This window comes from Narcine bancroftii, chromosome 9 (assembly GCF_036971445.1).
Source record: "Narcine bancroftii isolate sNarBan1 chromosome 9, sNarBan1.hap1, whole genome shotgun sequence".
NCBI lineage: Eukaryota > Metazoa > Chordata > Chondrichthyes > Torpediniformes > Narcinidae > Narcine > Narcine bancroftii.
The window spans coordinates 85,354,158-85,369,147 of record NC_091477.1 but is presented as its reverse complement, the minus strand read 5'-3'; the positions used below and the strand labels follow the sequence as shown (position 1 = coordinate 85,369,147).

Genomic DNA, 14,990 nt, shown 5'->3' with positions numbered 1-14,990 from the left:
AGCTCAGCTTATTAAGTAAAAAAAGTGTTCAGAGTATGGTAAGCCAGATTTTAGAGAACAGATTGCAGGTTCTCACTACAGCTTTTATAAAGGTGTTGCACAAATGAAGAACTTTACTCCAAAAGTTCATAGAGGTTTAATGGAACAAGGTCAAGTGCCTCAAAAATTTACGGTAAATTTTCCACAACGGAGTTCAACATTGAGTGAGCTGTGGACATTTTTGTTGAGGGCATAAATTGTCAGTAAATACCACACACCCTAGCAGCATATGTTTTATAATATTATTTTCAGGGTTTTTTTTAAAAAAACAAAAGATTATTTATTTTATTCACAGTCGTAAACCAAATCATCTCCAGTATATTCTCGCTGCATATCATTCCTGAACCAATTCAGTAATGTGATTTTCTCATTATTAAATGTAATCTATTTACATTTATTGAAAGACATCAGTCCATCTATATTCCATCAACTGTTTTTTCATTTCATTATCCAATCATTTTGCCATCTGCTGCAAAAGCACATCCAATTGTAGTGGTGTCCAAGAAAAGCAAGGTGGGCTGCCTCAACGACTATTGGCCAATGGGATCTGCTCCCACGTTAGTTCACCGATTATCACAACAAATGGATGGCAGATGCCCTCTCACTGGTCCTATATTCTGTATTAGATAACCTGGACCACAGGAAAACCTACATCAGGCTGTTGTCCAGTGACTACAGTGCTTATGTATATGACAATAAACTCATTATCATTTGGTCTATCGAGTTTATGCCATTTCTCAAAGAACACCCATCAGTCTTATTCTCCTACTTATCACCATGCAATCTGTTCTTTCTCACATACTCATCAACACTCCCTGATTCTCCTGACACCCAACTACCCAAGATTAATGCAATCCAATTAATCTATGAGTATGTCCTTAACACATGGAAGAAAACTGATGCATTCAGGGGAAACACATGCTGTCGCAAAAAGAGTATGTAAATTTCGCACAGAGAGAAGCCCAAGGTCAGGATCAAACCCAATCTGTAAGACATCAGGTCTACCAACTGTGAGTAAAACCTTAGCAACCAATGATGAGATTTAATTTGACACAATGCCATTATTTAATGCACTGCATCAATGTTGAATGAAAAACAGAGGGGAGAGTGCTTCTAAACCAATAAAAGTTTATGTTGTATAATTCCCTTCATTAATCACATTAAATTTCTGCTATGGAGTTACTGCTTACAGTTCCCAATTCAATTCTCTCACTAGAAGAATTATATCTGATGCCATTGCATTATAGACTTTTTTTGATTTGTACCCATTATCTGCATCCCAGGATAAGAGCATACTTTCCAATTAAACAGAATGAATTATGAAAATCTCATCTAGCCACCCACCACTGTACTTTACTCAAACCCTGTAAATATAATGTGCTTTTGTTCATATTGTGCTTTGATGTAAACTATCTTTCCCACTCAAGCCTAATAAACAAAGTGATTAATACCTACTCCAGTGCAGGTTACAGTATTTTTGCAAAATAATTGTATTTCTAGCTGAATAAATATGGTTAATTACTCTAAAATTATTAATAGACGATAGCAACTAGTTCCATAGTTATCTTCAATGATACTTCTGTCAGCACCTTAGAGAGTGAACGCATGTCTGAATCAGTCCTAGAAACACAAGTGACTGCAGATGCTGGATTCTGAAGTGAAACAAAATTTGCTGGAAAAAAAAATGGTCAATATTTCAGTCCGGAATCCATCAAGTCTTGATGAAGGAAGCATGGACCATTTTTTTTTTCTCCCACTGAAGCTGCTCAGCCTGCTGACTTATTCCAGCAGATTGTGCTAAGCAAATAGTGTAGCATCTCATGCAACCTAACCCACCGAGTTCCTCCAGTAGTTTGTCTTTTACTCCTAATCAATCCTTTCATATTAATTGGAACATTGTTCAATAAGCTCATGACAGGACTTGAGCTAACATTAGATGGCCTGCTTCAGGGAGAAACTGCAGTGGAGTTAAATGATGTTTGGTCAGCACCCTGACCCAACGTAAGGCCCAAAACATTGGTTCCCCTTTACTCCCTATGGATTGTGTGTGACCTGCCAAATTTCTCCAGAACATTTGTGCATTGCACTGCAGAGTTTCTTGTTTTACTCCTTTGGTCAGCTTGCTCTGGGCAACTGAAAAGCAAAGATGTCTTACAATTGTATTTTGACAAGCTTTCTGAGTACAATCAATTCCACTACTCATTACCTGCCTGTGATGTAAAACTGATTTGCCAGGTCATTTCAGTCAACAATTTCTTTGAGTCTGGAATCGCACAGAGGTCAGAACGGGCAGGAAATGCAGTTTTTTCTCCTGGAGGACATGACTGAACCAATGGAATAACAATCCAATTTTTCTGTATTTATAACCAAGAATAGCTGTTTGATATTGTAGCTGTCGCAGTAGCACAGTTTAAAGGAAGTCAAGAATAACTGTTCAATATTCCTGCTTAAAGGATCTCAGGCAAGGCAGCAAATGATGCAGGCTAGCAAAATGATTACGGAAACAATTATAATTGCCAGTGTCACCCATAACAGAAGGATGTAACAGTGCTAAAGGTGTGCAGTGGAGATTGGTAGGGGAAATGGCAGAGCTACATGCTATTAATTATGAAATTAGTTATGCTGGGATTATTTTCTTAGGAATAAACAAAGATGAGAACAATTTCAGTTTATAACTTAGGAAAACTTGGACAAGGTGATAGTTGGACCTGGTTCCCTCAACAATGAACCCAGTCACTGGCAGAACTATTGGTTGGACCTGAAGCTAGATATAATTCTCCCCAAAGGGTGGCAGAGCATGAAATGCATTGGTTGAGGAGATGATGGAGGAAAGAACATTTAATGCATTTTAGAATTATATAAAAAAAAACAGAAAATGCTCTAAACCTCGACAGGTCAGGCAGCTTCCAAGGAAAAAGAATCAGAAAGAACAATTCAAGTAAGCCTGAGGAAGGCTGTTGAACTGCTGCATTAACTCAGCTTGTCTACCCACAGATGGTGCCTGACACCATCTACTAATTTGCCAATGATACCACGGTACTGGATTGTATTACAAAAGGCATTGAGTCAGCATGTGGGAGGGCGATTGAAAACTTGGCTGAATGGTGCACCAACAATAACCTTGCACTCCATGCCACCAAAACTAAGGAGTTGATAGTTGACTTCAGGAAGGGAAAAACAGAGTATACAATCCAGTGATCATTGGGGGATCAGAGGTGGAGAAGATGAGCAAATTTAAGTTCTTGGGAGTCGCTATCTCAGAGGATCTTTCCTGAACCCATCACACTAATGGAATCGTGAAGAAAGCATGTCAGTGCTTCTACTTCCTTGGAAGTTTGTGGAGGTTTAGTATGACATCAGAAACCATGACAAATTTCTGCAGATGTGTGGAGGAAAGTGTGCCTGATATGCTCACACCAAAACCCCTGAGCATAAAGCCTTCAAAAGGTAGTGGACACAGCCCAGGACATCACACCAGCCCACCATTGAGAACATCTACAAAGAATGCTGGCATCAGAGAGCAGCAGCAATTGTCAAAGATCCCCATCACATGCTCTGTTCTCACTGCTGCCATCAGGAAAGAGGTATAGGTGCCACAAGACTCACACCACCAGGTTCAGGAACAGCTGTTACCCCTCCACCATCAGACTCCTCAACAACAAACTCAATTAGGGACTCATTTAAGGACATGTACTTTATTGATTTTCTTTTATAGTCTCTGTATTCTACCGTTGGTTTACATTTCTTTACATTGGGCAGCACAGTTAGTGCAACGCTGTTACAGCACCAGCGACTGGGACCCGGGTTCGAATCCCACACTTTCTGCAAGGAGTTTGTACATTCTCCCCTTGCCTATGTGGATTTACCCTGTGGGCTCCAGTTTTCTCCCACCCTTCAAAACGTACCAGGGGCATAGATCAATTGGGTGCAATTAGGCAGCATGGGCTCATAGGTCGAAAAGGCCTGTTACCACGTTGCATGTCAAAAAAATTATTTATTTACTATGTACAGAATTTTTTTCTGCATTACCAGTAAGTGGTAATTCTACCTCACCTGTGTGCTATATTTTTCAGGATTTTGGTGAAGGCAATGGAATTTTATTCCTGTGATCTTATTACTTGGGCCTAATATTGGGGATGGAGAGGCCATCTTAACTTGGGGCTCTACAAACACAGAGATTCTTAAGGACTTCATACACATTTCCAATTCTAACCAGACCATGTTGGAAAAACGTTGCAAGAAGACAAAAATGCTGCCCAGGATGATTGACCAAGTTTCAAGACACACACATTTCAGGATCAAACATGAAGAACAATCATTGAGAGAGACACGTGAAAAGAGTACAGCCTCAGAACCATAAAACCGGAGCAAGTGTAATGGCTCCTGGAGAAAACCTATTCAATTAAATTAAAACTATTTATGGTAATTCTTCCAAAATTATATTGGTCCTATAAATTACAGGAGAGTTATTTGCTTTCAATTTACAAGTGACAGAGGTGCACCAAAGAAAAGGTACAAGGACTGCCTAAAGAAATCTCTTGGTGCCTGCCACATTGACCACCGCCAGTGGGCTGATATCGCCTCAAACCGTGCATCTTGGTGCCTCACACTTCGGCGGGCAGCAACCTCCTTTGAAGAAGACCGCAGAGCCCACCTCAATGACAAAAGGCAAAGGAGGAAAAACCCAACACCCAACCCCAACCCACCAATTTTCCCCTGCAACCGCTGCAACCGTGTCTGCCTGTCCCGCATCGAACTTGTCAGCCACAAACGAGCCTGCAGCTGGCGTGGACATTTACCCCCTCCATAAATCTTCGTCCGCGAAGCCAAGCCAAAGAAGAAGACAAGTGATGAAGCAGCAATTAATGCTCAGCCAAGGAGTTGCCACAAAATTTGTTATTTGTAAGCAACAACAACAGGGAAATCAGTTGTCTTGCATTAAGTAATAGAATGTATATTCAAGTACCATCTGTTGCAGTGTTAACATTGAGGTTGTTACAATAAAAATTTGCATTGCAATCTATTTTGGGTTCTCTATTTGCCTCCACTACACCTGTTACCGATCTGGTTATTTCATTTTGAACAAATCACGTTAAACCAGTTCAAAGTCTGAGCAAATCTGGCATTGCATTAACCAAATTTGGTTTGTGCTGAAGAAAAGGTGCAACTTCAATCCATTTACAGTTCTAAGTAACATGCTAATCAAGTGTTTGGAGAATAAAATTTCTAGCTGGCCTATAACTAGTTTTGCATCAATATCAGTTAAAATCGAGGCTTTATCTTGCAGTGAAAATGCAGCGAATGCATACATTTTGGCAATGTTGATCAATTAACTATTTCTGTCAAGAAACTGTGAATGCTACAGTGCAGGAATTATCCAGGCACTCTACAATATAAAAAAAATAATTTTGTAGATCATTTGTGTGGGTGCCAACACAAAGGTAGGTACATAAACTTTGAACTTTGCAGAAATATACAATGTAACAAATGCTGAGATTTAACTTCTTTCCTTTATTTCTGGAGGGAAGTCAAAGGTTTCATGTGGAGATCACTAGAGAAAACATTTGACCCTTAGCTAGAAACTGTAGAGCATATAAATATTGCTGCATGGTGGACCCACACCATTTCCCATAGGGGCCACATGTCAGAAAATTTCTTAAAACTGCCTGGAATTCATGGAATCATGTACATAAACATGGTCAGTTTCAGACCTGGCCAACTATGCAGAAGTTCATGAATTGTCTGATAAAATGCAGACTTACGTGGTCAGTCTTGCACCAAGATGGAACTCATAATGGAAACTGCCATTTCACTTGATAATGGGTTGAATACCTGACCCAAGTATCAGTGCTGAATAATGAATTAGATATCCCTCAGCTCCAGCAAACCATGATCCCAATGAATGCAAATATGGAAACAAAGAACATTGGTTCCCTAATCTCAAAATTTGGATTTACTCCATTAATAAAGGCCCACATAGTTTCTTCACATTCTTGCAAATGCCAGGCACTCACTGTGACATCAAAGCACTTGTGTAGGTTAACTGACATACACTGCATCTCCTGTTATCCTTGTATTCTACAGGTAGGTAATTCAATCTTACAAATCAAGTTATAATTCACATCACACAAAGTGTCCTACACTTTACTTTGTGGTGATCTGTTAAATCTGCACCTCTTAAATCTTTACTTCATTAAAAAGAAATGCATACACTATTCAATTTCTGAATGTGGTTGTGGTATTTATTTTCCAAAGAGTATTTTTGCTATTTTATATAGATTTTTATTTACTTCAGAATTTCTTACAGCAATAAAGGCTCCAAAGCATATGGAATCTTCCAACCTATCAGGCTAAGTCACTAATCAACTCAATTATACTAATTTGTATCTTAACTCTACTAATGACGCAGATTCGTGACCCAAATCGTTGACTTTTTCTATCCCTCCACTAATGCAGTCTATCTCAGCAATTTTTTTTTGGTTCTGGATTCCAATCTCTTGTGTCCCAATTTAACTATCTTTGCTTCACATAATTTAATACATCTACTTAATAAAAATGTATTCATAATATTTTTGAAAATTTCACTCGACTTAGTGCAACATGGAAGGGAATATTTACAGTCATTCACTGTGTGTGAAAAACAGAATATCTTGAAGGGGAATTGATCACAGCATGGGAGTCATAAAATCTAGAAAGCTTACAAGGGTTGGCAAAATAGGTCAGTAGAATACAGGTCAGTATATTTGCATTTTTCTGCATGCTTGTTTTCAGTTTTTCAATAAACAATTGACACATACTCCTACATGTGAACCACATTCTGGATATAATTGGGTTCACATTTCTTGATTCTTCCAATCACAATACTTTCTAGCCAGTGGTTCTGAGTTCCTCCAGCATTTTGGTGCGTTTTTACTATAATCGCAACTGCAGACTTCTGTGCTCTGTGAGAACCATCAGCACACTTCAGCCTGTGGGTCAGCTGACATCAGCAGCCATGAATTGCAAAGCAGGAGTAGGACACAAGCTGAAGGTCAGATGCTGTGGATTTTATTTCACACTTGGCTACTGGTTTCAGCCACAAGTCTAAAAGAGAAACAGACATGTCCCAAGCTGAGGCACAGGGAAAACTGGCATATGTGGCACAATTCCATTTATTTCAGGAGGTCACTGCCCCAAGATCATAAAGGTAAATAAATCCAGGTATAAAAGAATCAAATCACTCAAACTAATTTCTTGCACTTTTTCCTAAATTTTAAATTTTATAAAAATATTCATCAACATTTTTTAATCATTTGGAATTCCTTTTGAAGTTAAAAGGTAGGCGAGACTTGCAATCTCAGGCACCACTGTGGGATGTTCTAGACCCTGGTGCTGTGTGTAAGCAGCCAATGCAGCCAACTCATTGATTGAGGCAATATCCTTACTCTCTTTATTCATTTCAGCTCATGGGACTCATCAGTAAGGACTTGCTGCTCCCTTTAATTACATGAGAAGTTGCTGGTGATTGATGCTATTGCTTCTGTAAAGTCACTCCCACTGTGTTATTACACAAGGTGTTCCAGGATTGAGATACATTGACACAGTACTATGTCAAGGTGTATTTTGGAAGGTCAAAACTTGAAAGCAGAGAACATGGTTAATAGCAGGATTCTTATCAGTGTGGAAGAACAGAGGGACCTTCCACACTGATAAAATCCAAATCATTCAAGGTTGCTGCACGGGTTGATAGGGTAGTTAAAAAGGCTAATGGAATGCTGGCTTCAACAGTCATGGAAGTGAGTTCAAGAGTCATAAGGTAACGTTGCAGCTCTATAAAACTCTGGTTAGACCAGACTTGGAATACTGTGTTCAGTTCTGGTCACCTCGTAACAGGAAGGATGTGGAAGCTATGGAGAGGGTGTAGAGGAGATTGGAGAATGTGTCTTTTGAAACCATATAACACAGAAACAGGCCCTTTGGCCCTTCCACCAAATGATCATTCAGTCCAATTCCCACCAACCTGCACCCGGCTCATATCCATCCATACCTTTTCTATCCATGTATCTATCCAAATGTTTCTTAAATGTTAAAATTTAACCTGCATTCATCACTTCAGCTGGCAGCTCGTTCCACACTCCCATCACTCTGTGTGAAAAAAAATTCCCCTTAATGTTCTCCATAAACTTTACACCCTTCTCCCATATCCTCTGGTTTGTATCTCACCTAACCTCAGTATAAAAGCTTACTTGCATTTACTCTACTTATACCCATTGTAGTTATGTATACCTCCCATTGTTATTCTATGTTCCATACTATAAAGTACTAACCTGTTTAACTTTTCCCTGTAACTCAGTTCCTTAAGTGCCAGCAACATCCTGGTAAATTATTTTTGCACACTTTCAATTTTATTGATATCTTTCCTGTAGTTAGTTGACCAAAAATGCAAACAATACTCCAAATTTGGCCTCACCAATGTTTTGTACAACGGTATCATAAAATCCCAATTCCTATACTTAATACTTTGATTTATAAAGGCCAATGTACCAAAAGCTCTTTCCAACCCTATCTACCTGTGATCCCACTTTCAAATTATTAGGTATTTTGTATTCCCAGATCCTTCTGTTCTACCGCACTCCTTGGTGCCCTACAGTTTATTGTGCATGTTCTACCTTGGGTTTTCCTTGAAAAATGCAACACAACACACATTTTAAATTATTTTTGTTTTAATTTAGGCATAAAGCACGGTGACATGCCCTTTTGGCACACGAGTCCGTGCCATCCAATTACACCCAATTGACTTCGGTATGTTTTGAATGGTAGGAGGAAATCAGAGCCCCCAGAGGAAAGTTGTTTGGTATTCGTGATGAGCTTTTAAACTGGATTTGACATTAGTTTTATTGGAGAAGCCAGAGAGTGGTAGCGTTGGTTGTGTATTAGTTGGTCAAGTATCAGTGCTGAGTCCATTGTTGTTTGTCATCTATATCAAAGATCTAAATGATAATGTGAGAAATTGTATCAGCAAGTTTGCAGATGACTCAAAAATTGAAGGTGTGTTGGAAAGTGAAGAAGGCTTTCAAAGCTTACAGAGGGATCTGGTCCATTTGGAAAACTGGACTGCAAAATGGCAGATAGAATTTAATGCAGACAAGTGCAGCACAGTTAGCATATTGGTTAGCGTCAGTGGCTTGGACCAGGTTTAAATCCTGCGTTGTCTGTAAGGAGTTTCTGTGTTCTTCTCTATGTCTGTATGAGTTTCCTCTGGGGGCTCTGATTTCCTCCTACCATTCAAAACATACCGAAGTCAATTGGGTGTAACTGGATGGCACAGACTCGTGGGCCAAAAGGGCATGTCACCGTGCTTTATGCCTAAATTAAAACAAAAATAATTTAAAATGTGTGTTGTGTTGCATTTTTCAAGGAAAACCCAAGGTAGAACATGCACAATAAACTGTAGGGCACCAAGGAGTGCGGTAGAACAGAAGGATCTGGGAATACAAAATACCTAATAATTTGAAAGTGGAATCACAGGCAGATAGGGTTGGAAAGAGCTTTTGGTACATTGGCCTTTATAAATCAAAGTATTAAGTATAGGAATTGGGATTTTTATGATACTGTTGTACAAAACATTGGTGAGGCCAAATTTGGAGTATTGTTTGCACTTTTGGTCAACTAACTACAGGAAAGATATCAATAAACTTCCTGACTAACCTCCCATGTGGGACTCTGTCAAAAGCCTCACTAAAGTCCATGTAGACAACATCCACAGCCTTTCTTTTATCAACTTTCCTGGTAACCTATTCGAAAAACTAACAGAATGGTTAAACATCACCTACAATGCTCAAAGCCATGTTCACTATCTCCATTCAGGTTGTGACTTTCAAATACTTGTATATTCAATCTCTGAGAACTTACCTACAACTGACGTCAGTAACATGGGCTACCCTCCAACCTCCAGCACATCACCCATGGCTAAGGACATTTTAAATATTTGCCAAGGCCCTGCAAGTTCAACACTAGCCTTCTTAAAGGCCTGGGGGAGTACCTTATCAGACCATGGGGATTTATCCACTTATTCACTTTTATATTGCAACACCTACTCCTCTATTCTGTAAAGGTTATTTGCCTCATTTCTCTTGACTGTGCCAGTTTTCTGAGTAAATACAGATACAAAAACCCATTTAAGATCTTCCCATCTCTTCTGGCTCCTTACATAGCTGACCACTCTGATCTTCAGGAGGATTAATTTTATCCCTTACTATCCTTTTGCTCTTAAGGAACCCTTGTTATCTACCCAAGATTCTTGTCTGAACAGAGTGTGCAAAATCATTGAGGACCCCTTGCACCCTGCGGACAGCATATTTCAGCTCCTCCCATCGGGAAAAGGGTACAGGAGTATCAGAGCCAATACCACCAGGCTGAGGAACAGCTTCTTTCCATGGGAGGTGAGAATGCTGAATGACCAAAGGAACTGCTCACACTAACACCTGAGACTTCCATATTTTGCATCGAGGACCAGAGAACGCTGTTTCGTCAGGTTGTACTTGTAAAATCAGGTGACAATAAACTTCACATTGTCTGCCAAAGGAACCTCTTGTCTTCTTTCATTCCTCCTGATTTCCCTCTCAAGTTTTTTCCTGCATTTTTTTGTACTCCCTCAAGTACCTAATTTCCTCTTCTTCGGAACTAGATTCTCAATATGCCTTGAAAACCAAGGAAGACTCCTTATTATTAACGTAACCTTTACAGAAACATACAAGCACTTTACTGTCAAAATTTTGCCTTTGAAAGCTTTCTACTTACTAAGCGCATCCTTTCCAGAAAACAAATTGTCACAATCCACGCTTTCTAGAGCCTTTCTCATTTCCTCAAAGTTGTTTTTTCTCCAATTTACGACCAGACCTATCCTTAACCATAATTAACTTGAAATTAATGGTATTATGATCACTGAATCCAAAATGTGATTATCACACACAGCAATTAGTAATGTCTTTTTTTTTGCAGTATGGAACTCGGTGGGTGATAACAGTGCAGTCCAGACTGATAGATGCTTATAGATAGAATGAAATCCATTTTAAATTAATTTAATCTAGAAATCAAATATTCATTTGCACGAACTGATCCAAATGACTAGGTTACAAACTTTCAATAAAAGCATACCTTCCAGGCCATGGTCAGTTTTATCTGGCACATTGCAGTACAGGTAGGCCTCATAAATGGGATCCAGGCTGGGAGGGGCAGTGTACTTATCTATCAAAACCCGCTTTCTGGTTTTAGACACCATTGCATCTTCTTTTGATTGTATCACAGGAATCAAATGCACTGGAATGAAAAATTAAAGATAACTTAATCACTAAGATATTTGTGACAGGATTGATGAACAGTATAAAACTTACTATATTGGCAAGCATGCAAGTCAGCAATAATTATCCATTGCAGCAAAAATTATTTTATTATTCTACTGATTATAGCAGGCGTGGGCAACCTTTTTTTAAAAACTAACTTTTCACCTTAAGTATTCCCTATGCCATCAGTGCTCTGTGATTGATAAGGGATTGTTTATGGTGGTGTGTGAGTGGGAAGGGAAGGTTGAGAACCACTGCTCTAAACCCAATTATTACTGAAATATTTTGCTTGAGAAAAATTGTCATTGGCTCATTTCCTTTGGAGTTATGAAACCGTGCACAAAACAAATCAATTAGGTACGATTAAAACAGTGGTTTTCATACTTTTCTTTCCACCCACATACCACCTGAAGAGTACCTATATGGCATAGGGATTGCATAAGGTGGAATGTGAGTTTTTTTTAAAAAGTTGCCCACCACTGGATTATATCAAAACTGCATTTCCCTCATTTTTCACCATTATCTCTTCTCAAAGGCAGATAATTCCCCCAATGGTCATTTTGATGTCTAAACACCAAGTCTCAATAGATCTGTAGAATTTGAGAACCTGCCCAGTAAATCAAGCCCTATTAGTACCTGGGATCTCCAAATGTTTAAGGGGCATTGATTGATAACTCGAATTCCCTCCTTCTAGCCACGATGTGCAAAAATAATCACATTGGAAATACTTAAAATTACTGTTGGCCTCAACCTTAAAGCTTCTGATCTATTCAGTTTTCTATCCCACACTGCATCAGTCCTCCACGCTCACCAAGTGTAAGTAAAAAAAAACATTCAATTAGTCAAGCAACATTAATGGAAGGAGAAAGAATTAATATTTCACATCAAAGTTTCTTCAACAGATCTGGGAAAGTGAAAAGAAAGCTCAATTTAATTGGCAGAGAGATTAATAGGACAAAGTGGTGAGGCCATGGTTGCCATGGGGATAAGATGTTTCTCCGGTAGAAAGACTTAATTGCACAGGTAGCAAGAGAGAACATGCAGAAAGGAGTATAAAAGCTGTGAAATGAGAGAGAAAGGGAGAGGGAGGGTGAGGGAGAGAGAAATAAAACAAAATGAGTGACTTAACATTAAATTCACCAATTTTAGATGTGGAAAGCTGTCAATGCTGTAACAAGTAACAGTTCTGGAGTCCACAGACAGACAGATGACAGTGAAAGTACCATGGTGAATTAAAGTGGCAGGCAACTGGAAATATAAGATCATCCCTTCCGACTGAACACAGATGTTGACCATCACCCAATCTGCACATGATTTCTCTGTTGTAGAGAGGTAAACACCAAGTGTTTTTGTTTGAGGAAAATTGTACCCTTCCACACTCAGTATTGAATTCAGCATTTCAGTATTGCTTGTTTTCTATGCACGTAACAGAATTGGTCAGTTTGCTGCAAATTGTCTATCTGTAATATTGCCTCATTTTTCTCACTTCACAAATATAGCTGACCTGCCAAGTATTTTCCACAGTTCCAATTTTCATAGCTTTAATGCCTGCTATTATCCCAAGGACAATCTTTAGGAATATTTCCTTTCACCTCTCTATCTTACTGCCACCCTCACTACAATATTAAACTGACATGTTTTTATCTTTTTCTCAGTTCTGACCTCAATCACTGTTTCTCTTTCCACTGTTGCCTGACCTGCTGAATATTTCCAGCATTCCTTCGTATTTACTTCACATTTTAAACATCTGCAGTTTTTTGGTCCTCGTGCTAACAGAGAAAGAGGAGGTTCATGAGCCTCAATAGATATCCAGGAATGTCATTCGTTACATCATAAAATGATAAAATGACAAGTCATCTGAAGGAAACTGCGCCTTCTGCAATTCATTAAATGGTCTGGGCCAGTATTGTGTTGAGGGAAAGTCTCCCACTAAAACTTCAGCGAGGCAAAATCAATTTATTATTTAAAAACAATCAATTCTCGACTCAATTCCTCACCCCTGCACTTGGCTTGGTCCATCTCCAATGCCACTCTCCCCTTCCTTGATCTCTTTGTCTCTATCTTGGGAGACAAGCTTTCTACAGACATTTTTTTTAAACAAAACCCTACCAACTCCTACAACTACCTAGACTACACCTTCAAATGCAGTCCCCTGCATGGATTCTATTCCTTTCTCTCAATTCCTCTGTCTCCATCATATCTGCTCTCAAGATGAGGTCTTCCAGTCCAGATCATCCAAGATGTCCTCCTTCTTCCATCATCTCAGACCTTACCTGCATATTCTCCATTTCCTGATCATTTGCCCTGGATCCCTCCATTCCTAGATGCAACACAAATGGGATTCCCCTTGTCCTCCCCTACCATCCCACCAGTCTTCACACCAAATAAAGGATCCTCTGCAATTTCTGTCACCTACCACATGATCCAACAACCAGACACATTTTTCCCTCGCCACCTTCCATAAGGACTGCTCCCTCTGTGATTCATCTCTTTCAACCAATCGCCTCCCTGGCACCTTCCAATGTGGCTGCAGGAAGTTCTACTCTTGTGCCCATACCTCCTCCCTCACCACCATTCAGGGCCACAAACAAGTGAAGCAACACTTCATTTGAGAATCTGTGAGAGTCATTGACTCCATCCGGTGCTCCCTTTGAGGCCTTCTCTACATCGGAGAGACTGGACGCAGATTGAGAGATCGCTTCACTGAGTACCTTCACTCTGTCCTCATCAGTAATGGATCTCCTAGTGGCCATGATTTCAAGTCTGTGCCCCACTCCCATGCAGTCATGTCTAAGCATACTGCTAAACCAAGGCCACCCATAAACTGGAAAAGCAGCACCTAATATTCTGTTTGGGCACTCTCCAAATGGATGGCATTAACATGAACTTCTCCAGCTTCTGCTAGTCCAGTCCCTATTTTTCCTCTCTTCCCCATCCCTCTGTATTATTTCCACCAGTTCTTGGCCCTTCGTCTCTCCATTCTCAGAGTCATCCCCCTTCCCTCCCTTATCCATCTATTACGTCCTGGCTGTGGAACTAAGCTCCTCCCTTTGCCCCTCCCCCACCTTGGTGAAAGGATCAAGCCCAAATGTTGGTTTTGTATCTTTATCTTTGCTTAACTAAATAGAGCTGTTTGACCTGCTGGGTTTCTCCAGCATTGTGTTTAAAGAGTCCCTGTAATATTTTAAGCCATCGCTTGACTGAATCCAAATCAAGAGAGTAGTTAGCAGGAAACTGACCATCTACCAAGACAAAAATACCAACTTTGTATGAACAGTTTCCCTGACCTTTCTCCTCCCAATTCCCCCTTTTGTCCATTCCAGTCATTTCTTTCTTTTCTCACATCTAGCAAATGAATCTGCTCGCTTGCTCTCTTGAAAGGTGTCCCATCCAGAAAGTGGCAAAGTGATTTTAGCCAATGCATGTAAAAATGCTGGGGTCTAGTGAACATCAGGGTCGTTGCAGTACAATAAAGCACTGATCACACAGCATCCCTGAGAAGTAAAAGGCAGTCGATGCTTCGTGCCTGAGCCCTTCATCGGTAATGTCAGAAAAGTCGGGGGTGCAGGTGGGGAGAGCACAGGCTAACAGAAAAAGGTAATGGCTGTATACAGGTGGTAGGATAGGAGA

The 14,990-nt window shown here is 39.8% G+C and overlaps 1 protein-coding gene across 10 annotated transcripts in view; it reads right to left on the bottom strand.

Annotated features, from left to right (window-relative positions):
• The window catches only part of pxylp1 (2-phosphoxylose phosphatase 1), a 202,075-nt gene that overhangs the window by 34,055 nt on the left and 153,030 nt on the right, over positions 1-14,990 (bottom strand). For 9 of the 10 annotated variants that reach the window (XM_069896677.1, XM_069896678.1, XM_069896679.1 and 6 more), the window contains one exon: positions 11,176-11,337. The exons of the other annotated variant lie outside the window; for it this stretch is intronic. In XM_069896677.1, coding sequence (XP_069752778.1) covers positions 11,176-11,337 — 162 coding nt within the window. The remainder of the gene's footprint in view (positions 1-11,175; positions 11,338-14,990) is intronic. 10 annotated transcript variants of the gene reach the window in all.